We start from the raw sequence: 19014 nt of genomic DNA, 5'->3' as shown, positions 1-19014 counted from the left end.
ATTGAAGAAATCAAACTACGCTAGATCAGCACCAATATTTTCCAGATATGTAAAATCCAATATTTACTGTTAGGTGTAAAGCTGACATATTTACTGGAAGATGTATATTTCTAATATTTACCGGAAGATGTTAAAGTTGATTATTAATCGGGAGGTGTTTGGCTCCAATGCTTACCGAAATCTGTTAAAACTCTGCTAAACGGGAGTATGCGGAAAGAAGCACCTGTATTTGTTATTGACCAAGAAAGTTACAATAGAACTCCATTATGATTTTTTAAAAAAAAAAGTCACATACAACGTATGTATTTCTTATTTTAGCTAAAATTGTATTTGAATGAACATGTATTTTCAAATATTTTCTCCGAGTGCTTTATTCTCTACAAAACATAGAAATCAGAACATGAAAAACACCCTGAATGTCAAGTTTGTGTCTCTTTTTGCAACTTGGAAAAAGTTATGATTTAAAAGCGATAAAGGATCAAGAATGAAAGCATTATGATATGATCAATTTATATACAAAAGATGGTAGCAATATGATTAACCATTAATTGTCTCTGTTACGCTCAACTCTGAGCTATGATATATGGCATGGTCGCTTAACGTTGTTTTGCCATAGTTCCTAGGCATAAGCTCTTTATTACGAGCATGGTTATTAAGTCTCAGTCTCGACAGATATTGTTGCTCTCTCAGAAATGCAGTAGCCACGGGCCCGTGTTAGGGAGGTTGTCACCCCATCTCCCTCAGCACTCTGGTGTAGACTTGTCCGTCTTTGTTATATCCTCCGAAGCTTTATACTGACAAAAGGGTAAGTACTTCATCCCTCTCCACGACAGCCAGCGCGCGGGTATAAGAGGAAGGTACACTTCCAATCCCTCACTGTATGTCTGGGATTGTCCAGTTTTCTCCGGCTCCTGCCATGCTGTTATACCTCTTTCTTTCGCTGTACCTGTCAAAAGATATTGAACAAAAATACCAACTGGTAAAATGAGTCATATTTCAAAGTCCAATTAAATAAAACTATCACAGGATATGAACGAGAGATTTACACGCAGACTCCTTAAAAAAAGTACAAGGGAATCAGACCAGTTTCTTCCTCAGAACACCCGTAATGTAAATTTTGAATTTTGGTCAGTCCAAATGCGTAATGTAACGTTCCCAAATGAGGGGAAGGTATACAACAACGGAACCAACAGGCAAACTAAAGAGCATCAAACACGTCAAGCTTTATGCCGCATAACGAAATTGAATATTTCCCCTAGAGGTCACCATATATGTGTTTACTTCCTTGTACGTGTCTTGAATAAATATAACTTTATATGCAGGTGACATATATCATGTAATCTGTCATGGTTATTTCGTAAATTTTAAGATTATTTGAAATCTTACAGAATATTCGAGCACGTGAAAAGCTATAAATTACTGTTTAAACATGGTATTATAGCCAAATGCAAATTTAACATCTAATGCCACCATGTTTCAATAACCACATGATCTCGTAGTTCTACCAGCGGAATTAATATGTCTTGTCGGCACAAAGGAGCACGACGTGCTGACGGGTACATGTGGTTGTAAATGGTGAATCGTTGTCACTGTCTGACTGTGCACCCGAGCAGTGTAAATGCAGACTAAGGAAAAACGGTGTTTGGTATCATTACAAATGATAATTCATGCTGGGGAGACAGCAGCGCAGAGCGTTGTCACTGTCTAGCTGTGCACCCGAGCAGTGTGGATCTTTAAATGCAGACTCAGGAAAAGCAGTGTTTTGTATCATTACGAATAATAATATATGCTGGACAGACAGTAGTGCAAAGCGATTTTCATATAACATATACCTACAATCTGGTGCAGACTGTAGCTTTAACGCAGGCCCACCGTAACGCCTAGACCATCCTTAGTTGCAATGTATTTGTCAAAACAGTAACTTGTTTCCGGCGGCTTTTTTCGACAGGTTTGTTTTTTTAGTCGCAGCAGACTATTACATCACCAATATTGATACACTTTTGTGCATTGCAACAGTGCATATCGTTGTCGTACATTACGTGTTGTAGACCGTGTAGTTCATTTACCCGAACATTGAAAAAGACAGTTCTTTAAGGTCTCCACGCTACTACGGTACCTAAGGTATCATGGACTACTATGGTCTCCAAGGTGTCACGGGCTAGTATTATACTGTCTCCAAGGTGTCACGGGCTAGTACACTCTCTAAGATGTCCTGGGCTACAAGAGTTTCTAAGGTGTCAAGATCTAGTACGGCATATAAGGTCTCATGAGCGAAGGAGTATTGGTATACTGAGCTTGTCAAACATTCGCATTATTAAACATACCTGTTGATGATACAACGGCATGACGTCGGCTGAAGCCTCGAGCATGGTTTTATCTTCCGTGTTTATTATCAGTGTCATGCTTTTCCTAATACTGATGCAAAAGACGACTGCTGTAAATTAGCATTCTTTTGCGATCAGAATAGTTTTCCTATTTCTGTATCACAATAATATAATAATATTCGCTTTCATGAAACAGACAAAAGTATACATACTTATTATCCATGTGTTATTTGCGATGATTTGCAGGATAAAGATTTAGTGTACATGTTTAACGATGATCAGATGATTTACCTGGTACGGTGTTATCCAGAAAGGCAGCTACTGCCCCACCACACAAGATAGGGTTTGACAGCAATGTCTTTGTTATATTGTCGCTATAGGCACTACCTGCAAAAAGAGGTTATTCTTAACAAAGAAACTGATGTTGACATAATGATTGTTAAACGAAGAATATCAGACGTCATATTTATGTACTCCAGATATAAACGCACAATGTACATACACGTCATTGACAAGGCTCCTGATAGAAAGAACCGATAAATCTAATCGTGAAACACGGTGCAAAACCTTTGATACATATTTACAAAATGATACAACAGAAAAATTTTCCTCATTTCAAAGAGTAAATCCTTAGATTTATTATCGATAGTTTACAATGCCACATTATGAAATACAATCATATACAAAATATTTCGAAAACATCGAAGCAATAGTTGACATACATAGCAACTTGGAGACATGATCGAGATCAGTTATGAAATCTCAAAGTGTACACATCGAAGATGAATTGAAATTGCATACGTTGCTACTTGAAGATCTGAACGAGACAAAAGTTGTCGTCGTCACATACCTACGGAAGACATTGTTTACAGAGCAAAGAATAAGGTGACTGAAGACGTGCATGTTTTGTTTGATTGCAAACACCCGAGACGATGAAATGTACAATTCTCCATGTTAATATTAGTTTATATTGGGTCTGTAAAGGTAGTTGTCCTCATATGCTTTCAACCCTCTTAATGCCATTCTTGAGTGCGATTAATTACTTGTCGTTCAATGTACTGCTGACATTTTGACTACGTCACTCGCCTGTTTGGAGATCTTCCGGATATTCCTCTAACCAGTAGGGGACCATGAGACCCACAAATAAAGAGGTCCCTAAAATAGCGAGATTCCGATTAGCCGAAAGTGATATCACCTGGAGGTTGGAAAGGGCAATGCCATTGAACATTCCGTACATGACGATCATGGCGCCACCGAGAACCGGCACTGGTAAGGTTATGAAGACAGCAGAAACTTTTCCGACAAGGCCGAATACTACATAAATGAGCGATGTCCACAGTAAGACGTCACGACTCGCCACCTAAGTAGAGAGAACAAACACTATTGGCAAACACCTGCAGGGTATAGACTAAGAACAACATAGCGAAAACATGTACCAGCAAATTATCTTGATAAAGAGGTATAAAAATTGAAAAACATTTTGAAATCGGAGACAAGTCTTACTGTTCCAAAAAGGAAGGTAAAGATCCAAGCATATTTGTTTTGTTTTCAAGTTTATGTAACTATTAGGCTATTGTGCTATAATAATTATGTGCAACGATTAATTGATACAAAGCCAAAATTGCATGTTTTGATTCACAGAACATGCGCTAAACGTTGCAATGATCCATAATTACATTTTAATTCAATGTACCTGTGGCTACATTATATCATTTACACCGCAAATGGTGTCAGGACTTGCGTCGCAGTTTACATTTATATTTCTGATGATTTCCACCTTCTCCATGTTCAGTTCTTACCTTTGTAAGACCCAAGGCTCCAATGTTGCCGCCGTACGTTGTGGTAGCATGACCACATCCCAAGATTCCTGACAAAGTGCTCCCAAAGCCTTCTACTGCAATACCTCTGTTAATGGCATAGCGGGGCGGTGGAGGCACGTTACATGTTCTTGCACATGCGTAGTAATCTCCGATGGAATCGAGGATGGAAGTAAATGTTCCGATCAAGAAAGCAATAAATACCCCAGTGTCGAAAGATGGCGGTCCAAATTGATCTGGAACAGAAGATGAAATGTAAACACCTTATACAGTATCATAACATTTGAATTTAAGTATTATCGGTGTAACTATTTTCCAAGCTGATTTGGTGGTAAATGATACATTACAGTACAACGGCACATATATTAACTTTAACTTTTGTTGTGGTGAGGATATTTTGAAAGCTGAATGATAGATCTTGTTTAAAAGAAAAAAAGTTGCTGCACTCTACTGCTACAAGCGTCACAATGTGTTAAAATGTTAAATGCTAAAATGGAAATGTAATAAGTGGTTTTCCGCGGATAATATGGATTTAGAATTTGAAATAAGTATTTTTATCGTCACAGTTATATTCCTCATATTCGCAATATTTTTGTATGTTTAAAGCAAATATCTTCTGCGCGAGCGAAAGTAGCGCTATTTTTTTTTGTGATTACACCGCTAAATAGATTTGTAAACTAGAGGAATATACTTGGGTAAGGAACTTTGAACCATTCGGCCTTTGTGACAATGTCAGCTTGTGCGTCCGTCCTTGCCATGTACTCTGCCTTAGACGGATCATCTGTAAGTACCCCTGTCAACGTCAACACAGCCGACAAACTCCAGCCGACGAGTATACCAATCAGAATCTAAAACACAAACAGACCATAAAAAGTAAGACAGAAAAGAACACACAGTTTGGAATTACCGCGATGAATGTAAATGATAAAAAATAATATTAAAGATTTTTACAACAAGGATTTTGTGGCATATTTTTGAAGCATGATGCGTTCAATAAATATCAAACAGTATTTGCTTAATATCTTCATTTGGTTCATCGACGTTATCCACAATGTAAATCAAAAGCGCACAACTACATATCATCAAAAACATAATTGAATAAATAAACAAACAAACAAAATTCAATTCCGTGTTATTCTTATGTTAGGAAATGTCCTCTTAAAACGGTATGTATTCTGTTTCAATTTCCATAATTTGTTCTGTTATGTCTAAATGCTTCATTTCTTCTTTATTCTATTAAATGTCATATTAATGTAATTTTAACTTCTAAACTGAAAAGGTTTCTCACCGTTTTTCCCTTCGTCTATGCTTTTTTACCCTTAACACGATTCATTTCTCTATTCAAGATTTCTTATGCCCCCAACCTTTAGTCAAACTTCAAGTTTGTAAATGGTGTATCTCTATTCTCTTCAGCCTGTTTTGTTTACAATAGAATAGGACATTCTTTCTTCTCTGCTTTTCATGAACACATGCTGTAGAAAAAAATCGATGTATTTATGACGTATCACCTTTTCATCGGAAGTGTCTTCAATGCAATTGATTATGAATCGATGACGCATAATGTTGTTCTAATGTTATCAATAGTTATACTGATTTTTTTTATATATTTTTTTTAATTAATATTTTCGTTAATATTACAGCAGATTCTTAGTCGTTCAAACTCATCTTTATCGTTATCGCTCATGTTCGCATTTAATTCATGGAACCAGCAGGAAGTTGACTTTAAATCCTGGTTTTATCTTATATTTGTACTGTACTACTTACATTAGAGAAAGTATTGAAGCAAGTTTTATGCATATTGAGCATCAAAATGGCTACCGAGTAGGCAACACACACTCAGATTGCTCTTATGTTTTTGTGGATGTAGTTATGTTTCTATTAGGAATTCCATTTACAGTTTTGTCACAAAGACGTATAAGTGTTTTTGGAACACACCAATAGTTTTGGATTCTGAAACAGAACTTTGGATTTGATGATTTTGAAGGATAAACTGATTTAGAAATATGGTGATTGTGAATTGTATTCACCTGTAGTACTGTCACCTGTATACCTGGATTACCAAAGGAATATACACTTACACAGATACCTATTGTTCTTACCTGAATTTACCTGTGCTATAAATGCATGTCTACCCACACCAAGACTGGGAGATCTAGAGGGAGTCCTTCAACAAGGCAGAGTGTTGTAGTAGATGAAGACATCAGAGAGGGTATAGCAAAGATAAAGGAACAGTTGGATAAGGTAAAAAAGGCAGACTTAACAGCATTAGCTGCAGGATTGGTGAACTCCAAGGACATTCAGGAGATAGTGAGTAACATAGTGCAAGCCATGAGGAAAGACCTGGAGAGAGATCTGGAACAGAATATTTCTGACAGAATGAGACAGGAGTTGGATACGGTTAACTCACTTAAACACAAATTACAAGAATCTCTACAAGTAAAACAGAGAGAGAGATACGGGTACTGAAGCGACAAAGCATATAGAGACAGAATGAGGTAGAGTACTCTTTCAAAGGAGATGGCAGAAGTTAAAAGGATGGCTCAAGAGGGTATAAAGCAGAGAAATTACAATGACTAGTACAGCAGGAGAAATAACATCAAGGTTATGGATTTTAAGGAGATGGAAAATGTGGAAGATGAAAATAAGAGAGACTAAGTGAAAGATTTTTGTGATGTAGTTAATAAGAAGATCAGTCAGCTTATACAGAGAGAGGGCTTTATTGCTGTCCAAAGACTTCCAGGAGGGCTACAAGAGGAGCCAAACCTGTAGTGGTAAAATTTGTTAACAGGTCAGAAACAGAGTGATAAGACAAAGGAAAGACTTAATCGGGACAATGAAGCTGGTATATAATGTTACAGGGGACAATACAGGATTAATAAACAGACTAAAGAGTGACAATCGCATTGAAAACCCGTGGTACTTTAACGGTCGTGTCTTCGCGGTCTGTGGTGGTGTGAGGAAACCTTTTGGCTTGTTCCAAAGTGTGGAAGATGTGTTCCAAAGCTGGTAGACAAAAGTGTAGTGTTGCTTATGCTTTGTAAATGTTTTTTTTTTTTTTTATTTGTTTATTTATTTATCTATTTTTTGTGAGCAATTTGAAATTCGTGTGAGTGATAATGTGGGATTTAAGGAAGCTATATTTACAAGGTAAGAATTTTTGTGTGCTATATTACTATCTGAAGTTTTTGCATACATGCGTATGTATATATATATGAGTATATTGAATGGTCAGTTTAGATATGATTATCAACATAATTAGGTCTTGATATGGGAAAGTATATTTGAAAATTGGTATTACACTGAAAGTATGTATTACACTGAAAGTATTGATTTTGATAAATTTAAAAAGCTTCAGATTCAGTCAATAAAGTCTATGAAATAATTTGAGAATACAGCAAAATTTTAGGGGTTAGTCTCTTAATTATCAATCCATCTATTTCTGTATATTTTTTCATGTTATTCTCCTTTAAAAATATAGAGAGCATGAGAGCAAAAGTAACAATCAGATGTGCTCAGCCAATACAGTCGTAGACTTTCTAAATGTATTGTGTAAGGGTGTAGGTGTTATCCGGGGGAGGTGGGGACAGGCGTGGTGTGTGGGGGTTCCAAGGGCAGGATTAATGGGCTACTGTCTGTGTCATCCTAGTTGCTATGGGTAGCATAAAATGTATGTCTATGAATGTAAGGGGTTTATATTCTGATGCCATTTAAAGGAGAGATGTGTTCCACTGGGCCAAACAAGAAAAGGCAGATATTATCTGTTTACAAGAAGCACATTATACAGATGAAGTAGAACAATCATGGGAAAAAGAATGTGTATTTAGCAACTTTAGTTCTCGATCAGCTGGTGTAGCAATATTGCTTAGAAATACATTTGAATTTTCATTACATAGTAGTAGAATAGACAATGCAGGTCGTTTCATAATTTTAGATATCGTAGCTAATCAGAAAAGTTTAACACTAGGTAGTGTCCAAATCAGGATTCCAGCCTTTTTACAACAATTCTGAATAACCTGCAAGCTTTCAATATCTCATCAGTACTCTTACGTTGTGATTGGAGTGCTATTCAGGATAAGAATATAGATACGCATAATATATGTAACAATAATAATCATAAGGCACACAAAATGGTAAAAGACATAATAGATAAATATGATTTGATTAACCCTTGGCGGCAGTTACAACCAGATTTAAAATCTTTTACTTGGAGGCAAAGAAATCCAGTAAGGCAAAGTAGACTCTTACTTATAATGAAATATACTTGAGAGCAAAGGATTGCAAAATTATACCAGGATATAAAACTGATCATTTATGTATTGTTTTGGAAATTAATTTGAAAAATTCCGAAAGGGGTACAGGGTATTGGAAACATAACATGTATCATTGTTGAATGATTTAACTTACATACAATAAGTAAAAGATTGCAATACTGAAACCGTTGATATTACACTTCTGGGGATAAGGACAGCCCAGAAACATTAGCAATAAGAATAAAATCCTGAACATGGAAATTAGGTCTACTACAATGACATATTCAATAGCTTCAATCAAGAATACCAGGAAGGAAGAAAACAGGCTTGAAACTGATATGATTAAACTAGATAATCAAATCAATCTGGTCACCTAATAGAGAACTTTGTAAACAGTATGAAAATAAAAAACAGCAGTTAGAGAATATAAAAAAAACACAAATCGAAGGATTAATTATAAGATAAAATGCCAATAGGTATGAGAATGGAGAAAGAGCAACCAAATATTTTTGTAATATAGAAAAAAAGAACTTTATAAATAAATCTGTAACAGAGTTAATTACAGAAGATGGTAGCATTCTCGATAGTCCAGGGGAAATAATCCAGGCTGAGGTCGAATTTTTTAAAACACTTTGTAGTTCTAAACAACCAGATTCAATACATGTTTAAAATTAATATTGGTTAAAACATCAGATCAGGTTAAATCAAAGTGATAAAGATAGTTGTGAAGGAATTTTATCAATAAACGAATTAGATAAGGCTTTGAAAAATACGAAAAATGATAAGAGTCCTGGTTCAGACGGTTTTGGAGCAGAATATTATAATTTTGTTTGGAAAGACATAGGAATATTTTTTATGTAGATCAATAAATCATGCTTACAGTACTGGTCATCTTTCAGAATTTCAAAGTCAAGGAATTATCACATTTATGCAATAGGAAGATAGGCGATACTTGAACAACTGGAGGCCAATATCACTCTTAAACATTGACTACAAAATAGCTTCGGCAGCCATAGCAAATCGAATCAAATTGGTACTTCCAAACAACATAAGCGAATCTGAAACTGGTTTCATTAAAGATAGATTTATTGGGGACAATACTTGAATATTATATGATGTAATGCATATAATGGAAGAAAAATAAGGCATTGGAATCTTGAATTTTGTTTCATCATTAAGAAAATGGTTCAAGATCTTTATACTGAGTCTAAAAGTTGTATTATTAATAATGGTCACTTGTCACCCTTCTTCAATCTCGAGCGTGGCTGCCGCCAAGGAGACCCATTATATCCTTATATTTTTATAATTGCTTTTGAAACATTAGCTCTTTCATTAAAATCGGATGATGGTATAACAAGTTTAGTTTTATCTGGAAAAGAATTTTAACTTGAACAATATGCTGATGATGCTTATCTCCTCCTAGATGGTTCCACATATTCATTATCAACAGCTGTACACATTAAGGAGATTTTGCTGTTATATCAGTGTTAAAAATTAATTTACAAAAGTCAATTCTTTATTGGATTTGAAACAAGAAATTGCAGAAGAAAGAATATGTCCATAATTGAATTTAAAATGGTCAACTTCAAGCTTCTAGACATTACTTTTTCACTTCATTTACAGGATATGGAAAGACTCAATTTTGAAAAAAGAAATTGCAGCACATAATTTCAGTCATAAAAAATATGAAAAATAAATTTTGGCAGGACATTTGTTTTGCTTTATCAGAAATACAGTTTGAGATCACATATTGTCGGCAAGAGTTTGATAAATTTGGTTTCATATAATAAGATAAGAAAATCAATTTTGTGGAAACAGAATGGGTTGAAAGTAATTAGTGATCTTTATAAAAAATGGAAGTTTGAAAAACTATATTGAATTCTCTGATATACATTCGTTTGATTTTATCGAGCATTTGACTTCAGTTAATAAGTTGGAAAGGAAGTGGGGATAGAATTAAGACAAGCAGCAGCAAATGGTAACACTATTGCACCTATTAAACAGAAGGACATCATTTCCTTAATTATAACTAAAAAACGACTTGAAGTGTGTTTATAAAATGTTCCTTGAAGGAATAGTTATTAGGCCAGTAAAGAGTAAGACAAAAATCAATTTTGATGAAAGCAAGAAATGGGATGATATATAAACTAGTTCTTTTTAATGTACCAGTGAAACCAAACTTAAAGCATTTCAATATAAAATCTGTCATAGAATTCTTTCCACGAATTCTATTTTAGTAAAAATGAAGATAATATCTAGTGAGCTTTGTAGCTTCTGTGAACAAGAACCAGAAACAGTGGAACACATATTCACGGAGTGTTATTTCATAGTCCAACTTATTGAAGAATTTACTGCTTGGTATGCACTATACAAAAATCAATTCAATCTTTCCAAGATGTAGACATTTTGTTTTGAAATCCAAGGTTTGGGCTTTGTTTAAATCACTTCATTTTATTGTTAAAAAACACATTTACTAATGTCAAATGAAAACTTTGATATTTGTTAAAAAAAAATTAGTAAGACAATGCAAATTGAAAAGTGGCTAGCCATAAAATACAATAAAAATAGATTTTCAGAAAAAATGGGGACGTTTTGAGGATGCATTGGACATTTAGAAATCTTGTTGTTTTCCCTTCATTTACAACATTTATAATCCCCTTTTTCATTTATCAAGTATGTGAAAATGCAATACATATTAGCAGGGATGACACAGTTTGGTCATGCCTTCTGACCTTAATTTCCTGGGGTATCCATTTTACACCGAGTTTAGACCCTACCTATTTTGTGCATATATGTAAAAAAAGGAAGGATTGTAACTCATGTGCAAGGAACATTCAAGACTGAAAGTGTGTGTGTAGGTGTGTGTACATGTATTCAATAGTCAGGAATATGAGAAGTGTGAGTGATGTGTGTAAGTATGAGAGCCCTCCTGTGTGAGGATATATTTGTCATGTTATGTATGTCTTGTCAATAAAATGTTTGAAAAATATTTTTAGGCATATTTATCAAACATTGACCTTAGATAAAGTCAGCATGGTGTTACATGTATCGACCAAGTAGGGAAATATTGACTGAGGATGGCCTACACGTGACACGTGACGATCTCTTGACTAATAGGAACAAATGTTACAATTATGTGTGAAATAATTTTAACGACGTGAAACTGTCTGAGCAGAGTTACTGGCTCATTTCATTTCAGGAAAAGGTGACAGAATTTACAGTACAGTTACCGAGAAGACTTGGTGAAAGGGATACCAGTATATATGAAATCCTTTTTTCCTCGACCACGCTGGGAAGGGCGTCTTCCGTTTGCTGAGATACAGAGACAAGACAAGAGCGGTGGCCGCTGTGCTGTATAACAAGAGAAGTCGTAGGGAGAGTGTTATATTGTAAACACGAAGTGATGAGGTATAAACATCTGCTACAAGAAATATTACAATTATGTGTGAAATAATTTCATTGTCATCAAGTGTCTATCCTTTTCATATTCCTATTCCAGTCGATCTTAATTGTTGCCTTAATCATGCCAAGTTAACAAGGACTAAATTCCCAGAACAATTGTTATCATCTTTGTAAACAACAGAAACATAATTGGTTAAACAATACCTCGTTTATTGCGAATTAGATTTTCCTCATACTTACGCAATGGACAATCCCCAATGAGTTCTTGCAAACTTCGCATTGGCCTTTGATATGAAAATACCACCTAATAACATGACCGGAACGACAGTAACGGGTCCAACAAACCTAAGGAGAATGCCGGCGGCACCGGTAAGTCCAAGCAGAGTGTGGATAATCCCAACCAAGATCAAACACCCCTGAAACTGTTCAGGAAAAATGAAACCCATTCGATGGATAAATATATGGGAAATCTAACATAAACGTTAAAATGGTCTTATACAATTATAACTGTTCAATCGAACAAGCTATGATCCTGGAACACGTAAAAATGTAGGGAACTGTAAATTACAAACGGTATAACTTATAAATCAGGTTTCGAGCAATACGTGTATACTGACGGAAAAAAGAAGTTATATTTACTTAATAAAAAAAATAATAATTAAGAATATTCTTCTCTTTTTATTGCTTTTTAGTTTCTTGTTTGATAGGTGAAACACATTCAAATAGAACAGCTATAATGAGTTGTATTCATTGTTTATGAAGGCGTGTTCAGCACACAAATACGAGACCGCCGAAGAACAGAACATTCGCATGTGATGTCACGTCGGTAAAATATATAATGACGTCGTATTTACGTCATAAGCTCTAGTCTTCTTCATTGACTGCCAGAAGCATTCAAGGACGTAGACGAATCAGTACGAGAGCTGTGCGAAACTGATTGCAAGGTGTAAACACTTGCCCGCGACGTCCCATCAGTTTACCAGCAATTCACCAACAAGGACTTGTCGGACGTGATATTGCTATTTACAGACTTGACTTGATACTAATAAAGGTCATGTGCGGGAGTACCATTTGCCGGAATAACGTTAAAGTAACGTTTGTGTAATTCAGCGTCGTCGGAAGCATTATGGTCTTGGGTTGTATTACAACGTAATACTGTGAAAGGCAATTTGACCGGTATGAGCTACCGGGACGAAATTATACGTCATCACATGTTTGAGTAACATTACTTTTCAGCAGGACAAACCATGACGGCTTCACACTGCACATGTCATGATCTACCAAACTTCACTTTGAAAATGTAAAGTTATGATAGTTCTATTGATTGCATATATTACGCGTAATGTAGGTCATGTGCGCAGTAGCATTCATTTAGCGACAGCATTTTCACTATGTAAGGCATCATGAGTCAGATGTTGAGACCAAATTGTTATTCTTTAAGGACGTATTCCTTACCTCGCGCAGTTTGGAAAGGGCAAGTTCTCTTTTTATTTCCAGGAGATGCAGGTTTGTTGTATTGCCTTGGATACTGGGACCAACGTCGTCCATTGCCATACTGACATTAAGAGTCGGTCTTCTTCTCAACTCTGTAAATGAAAGGAAGATCTTACATTTAGGACTATGTTATAATTAACTTCCGTCACAACATTACTTATGTACCTGATAACAAGGCAAAAGTCACATGGTTGGTCTTACCGTCTGTGATTTTACAAGTATCTGGATTTATCATTTGCAAAGCCACCAACGGCACCACATAATCGGCTGCAGGACCTTGGAACAATGGAAGTCTACAAAAATAATATGGAAATTTCAAAACTTCGAAATTAAAGTGCAATATGCTACTCCTGTATGTAATATTGACATTGTTCATGCCATTCCTATTACTCATTCATATCAATTGTTCAATGAAAAATATCACGAATTTCAGGGAAATAATCACAGGAAAGAAATAAACAATATGTAAGATGAGAATAGATTCCATGCTTTTGAAGATATTAATTGAGAAAAAAGAGATGAAAGGTCAAAATCTAAACAAAATTAAAGAAGGAACGAGAAAAACTAACAAACCATTTTCATTATCATGGAAAGCAGATATTCAACGTCAAAGATCACTCCCATATATTATTTTAAAAGGCGGCATTTTAGTTTCCAATCATGTAAAAATAGAAGCGAAATGGGTTGTTTTAAAGTAAATAGTATAGTAGAAATGATGACATTTAAAATACTTAGACATTTTTTATCCAATTACTTTAGATTTTTTCAGTCACCTCCTAGGCCTCCAAGTTTAGGTCCTCATCATAATTGACAAACCAAGATACGAAACAGGTTCATGATGTGGTTTGATTCAATGCTTGACGCTTCTGAATCTAGCTTGACTCTCCTGTATCTTGCTCTAAGTTTCTATTAAGTGGTGCTATTTAATAGTGTGTCTTCTGTACAATTATTGCAGATTTAGGAGACCGCTTCCACTTTGGAGATACTTGCCGGACCCTAGTCCAAACCGAATCTCGTAATCAAAGGAGAAAGAAGGGAGGATGACTTGCCACCGACCCGCCATGAAAAGAAAGCAAACTGGCGATCGCTAAACGATAGGCAGATATTACTCAACACCCAACGATGGAAATTTGTAAACACCTGAACCGATCGCAAAATATTTTTGTTCGTGTCTGGTAGACAGCAGGAAAGGGAAACCTGATTGATTGAACGATTCAAGCTGACACGTACATTAACGGCCCGTCTGAGCCAGGCCTCATATTGTCTCAGCACGTGACAAAGAAGGGTTTCTAGACTAGCGTACATCTTCCTTGACCATGACTGATGAAGGAGATTCGCTCTGTAGGAGAGAGGCTGATTTTTTGTTTTCAACAGAAACGACAAGCGCTTCAAAAAGCAAGGCTGACTCCGCCACAGAGGCCCTATCTGAAGGACTGAACCATGATACTCGAAACTTCTGTAGTACACCCCCTCCCAGTCCAGAGGCAGAGCGTACACACCCAAGCCTTTGAATCTGGAACTGGAGAGACAAAAACATACTTAAGTTAAGGAATTTATTACTGAAATGAAATCAAATGCGTATTTTATATGATACTCATATCATATGGTGTCAGCAGCACAGTTACATACACAGAAACATAATATTTTCTGTTGTTAAGGTACTTCTCTTAAATATAAATATAGAAGTTTGGGATAGATTTTCCATTGTTAAGGCACTTCTCATGAATATAAATCCAGAAGTTCCAATTCCTTGAACTGCAGGAACAGACAAAAATATTTCTGTTTCTTGGGCGTTTCATTGACGTTTCTTGTTGATACCTTAAGGAACAATAAAAAAAGAAGGCCAAACGCTTATTATTAAAAACAAATTAAAGTAAAGCGTAGTCCTCAAGGATACCACCATGGCAATACATACCAATCAGTTCATCAGCTTCCTATGAAAGACATATACTCCGAATGGACAGAGCAATTGCAGTCCAACATCCCCGAAAATAAAAGAATGCATGTTACGCGGTGTTCTCGAAACATTTGGAGAAAATCTTTAATAATCAACCCATTCTGAAACATGTTCCAAAAAAGTGTAAAAATTGTATTTTTATAACAACTTTTGTCACTTTAAATCCTAGATTACGTTTTATAATCATAATATTTGCTTACCATTTTATATGGTGATACGTTATGCCTAAATACACAGTTCAGCTTCGTCTGACCTGGTCACACTTTCGCCCAGGATTGATTCTAGAATTATTAACACCATGTTAATGCTGACGTCACTCATCTATTTATATATAAATCTTACCTTGTCCCCATGGTGACCATTAAGAAAGTGGTGACTCCATTCATCAGTAAGGTAGAGCTTAGAAGGTCTCTCCTAATGTCTGGGAATTCGTTCGCACAAGCGATGTCTGATACGAACGAAGATACAACCAGGGAAGACGACAGTGCAATCAAGGCTTGCTGAAAAAGAGATCTACCATAAATATCTAGGAAACACATTTCGACTAAACAGGTATTGATACATTTCATAATATGTACACATTTAAGGATGAACTCTTCTGAAAAATTAAAAAAAAAAAAAAAAAAAACAAGTATTCAACTTTTTTCTGGTAATGATTTCTTGAAATGTTTGATTTTAGAAGTAAATTCAAAGCAAAACACCAATTTTTCCGCACTACTTTTTACATTGAAGTCGTCAGAATATGTCAGTACATAATTCGCTTTCATATGTTATTTTTTCCCCCTGAATAACAGTTATTCCTTGTTATTTTCACGGTAAACGTTTCTTAGAATGAATTGTTGTCTTTCGTTACAATGGAAGGGTATGCTACTTGGATATTTACAGATTAATAATTCGAAAATGCTTTCATTTGATTGAACGAGTTTTATACTTCAGATCATCCAAATGAAATGAAAATAATCCAAAATGACTAAAATTCTTTATCTGACCATCTTTTCATTATTGTAAAAGAAGGAGTCTCGAAGCTTTCAAATTAATCAGTTTGTTTCCAATATCAAGGAACATGCCGTAATATTGCTCTCGTGTCCTACAAATCCGTGCAAGTGGTTGACAAAGACGGAATTCACGAATTTGACATCTATATTGATAATCCATGTATTTTTATTTTTTTTTTAAATATACCCAAGACTTCCAAAGTTATGCTCGGGAGAAGTACCTTAGCAAACAGAAGATTGTTCACGCTATAAACCAAATCACGCCGTCAACTACGCCGTCAAAAAAAGTAGTCCACGCGTGAAATTTCTTCAAAAAAATATTAAATTTGAATTTGTTTAGGTTATAAGTACAACTACAGATAAAAAAGTGTTTAAGAATAAAAAGTCCAAGATGTTGGCAGTCATTTTTATTATGTCTTACTTCCGGCGAAATGTCAAAGGAATATATCCTTAATATTTTTTAAAATAATGTAGGGATCTTTTCTTCAGGAAGCAAGTGGTAATTAACATATGTTTATGATATATTATGATAACTTAGCAGACAGCCTTGTTTATACTGACGAGGTACATACGTGTTGTGTAATTGTAAGGTTGACACCGGGTACTTACCTGAAAGGCAACGAAAATAGCAAGACGGATGGACACTCTGTCTGAAACGTTGTACAAAAGCGTCGGAACTTCTTCACACTCGACTGTCACTTCGTCCTCACCATTCGGAACCAGTTTGTCCCCCGTGTCGTCAGTCGTAGGAGTTGAAAGTCTATCATTTTCGGCCATGGTGCTGATGGTAACGCTTCTGTCTGAGAAGATTATACCAAATTGGTATTAAAAGGTATGACGGAAAGTCGAGAATATTATTGATTAAATGTTGAATCTTATTGTAAGATTATCCCTGAATTAAATGCCATATTTTAAAATGTACCTGGTGAAATTTATGAAATGGACGAACCTTCTCTATTCATAAAGCTTGACACATTTAATGTTTTTAATAAAAAGGTAAGTGGGAAGGAGATTTGATTAATCCTAATATAAACCTTAATATCACTGACCCTCAGGTCATGTTAACATACGAAGGAACAAGTCTACAATCTTTTCCATGTAAACTTTACTGCAGTTTCTTAAATAATCGATTAACGAAATGGGTAAAAATTAATGGTAAATTGCTTGATGAACAAAATGGATTCCGTAAAGGTGGTAAGTCATATCTACTACTCCTTATACAGTAGTATGAATAACTTAAAGAACGCTAAACAATCCATTTCTATTATTTATTGGTTTACAGAAAATATTCGATACGTTAGATAGAACATGTGTATGGTATACTTTACAACCTATTGGAATTAAAGGAAATATATGCAATGCTTTACTTTCTTTAAGTTTAGCTCAAATCACATGATTTGTAAAATGAATTAAGATGATTTTTTAAAATGTCTTAAAACAAAGTTAAAGTTCAGTTCTCATTTTACTATGAAGATATAGCGACAAGGAAAACACTTACATACACAAACAAGGAACTGAAGTACTATTTACAATAATATGCTTTCACTTATCATATCATGTCATATCATATGTTAAAATTAAGGGGGAAAGTATTCATGAAAAACTCAATAACAAAAGCAATGGGTTAGCAGAGTTTTGTGACAGTTAAAAAGAAAGTTATATAAACTTGCAAAACTTTAAAGATTCTATTGAAAATTATCTGATAATAAAACTCATTAAAACAGTAAAATTTAGATGCAAAGTTTTCACTACATCTTCAAGTAACTGTTTGAAATACTTGAATGTAAAAACAGACATGTAGACTCTAAAAAGACCATTCAAACGTTTTAACTATGATTAGGTTCATCGTTTACAAAAGTAACTAGATCAGTGAGACATAAAATAAAACAGGTTACTATAACAACCATATTCAAACAAAACATACACAGAAGAGTAGAAGAAAACAAATATAGAAATTTGTTATGTAAACATTCGAAAATGTTTTGGATTGTTAATGCTAGGTGACAATCCAAACCAGGGACATTGACTTCCGTTCACTACAGCAACTGTAAGAGAATCCAGTTGTTATTTTAAATCCAAAATTTCGTGAACACTTCTCAGCTCTCATACTTTCCACCAGCTGCAAGTGTGTTAGACACACATACGCACTGAAAACTTCTAGAAAACACCAACATCGTAACAACATAATCATAATTCAAACTCAAATTCAATAAAACTAGGGCAAAATATGAAAAAAGAAAAATTCCCACGGGAACAAATACTATCTAAGTGCATGATGTGACCCTGAACCACTCTGAGGCTACTGAAGCGTGAAGCTGACTTTGATACCCAAACTACATTGTATATATAATACATTGTACACATATGGCATGATATATGAATTACGACCAGTCAATTTAAATAAAACGTGTATAAGTTGATAACAGGAACAAGAAACGTCGCAACATCTATACACACCTAAAAACGCAATGAAATTGTAGAACATGCATCAAGGTCTACGGAAAATTGAGAATCGCCAAACAAAAGAATTTCTATATCCCACGCAACGCTCCAATCATTTAAATTTTGAACTAAAATCTTTCGTTCGAGAAACGTTCACATTCAATGAAATAGTGAAAGACATTATCACAAGGATAACCACATTCACAAGATGCATTCTCAAAGAGATTACCTCTAAAATGGTCATAATTAAGGGAACAGCAATGGTGTCGGAGCTAAGTATGCAATGTATTAAGTTTGCGATTTCCAATTTTATAGTAAATTGGTGGACTAGAC

General features: G+C 35.1%; 1 protein-coding gene across 1 annotated transcript; it reads right to left on the bottom strand.

The window, feature by feature from the left end:
• Window positions 1-740: 740 nt before the first annotated feature.
• Window positions 741-17016, bottom strand: LOC132547316 (solute carrier family 23 member 2-like). The gene is given in 11 exon segments (XM_060211082.1): window positions 741-946; window positions 2616-2707; window positions 3407-3684; window positions 4124-4377; window positions 4833-4989; window positions 11622-11742; window positions 12034-12215; window positions 13249-13276; window positions 13428-13580; window positions 15587-15744; window positions 16849-17016. Coding segments are annotated over 11 exon segments (1797 nt in total).
• Window positions 17017-19014: the final 1998 nt, after the last annotated feature.

Source organism: Ylistrum balloti, unplaced genomic scaffold, assembly GCF_031769215.1.
Source record: "Ylistrum balloti isolate Yb309-2 unplaced genomic scaffold, AGI_CSIRO_Ybal_v1 Utg369946, whole genome shotgun sequence".
Taxonomy (NCBI): Eukaryota; Metazoa; Mollusca; class Bivalvia; order Pectinida; family Pectinidae; genus Ylistrum; species Ylistrum balloti.
Note: the sequence above shows the minus strand (reverse complement) of the source record. Positions and strands in the feature narration are given on the sequence as shown.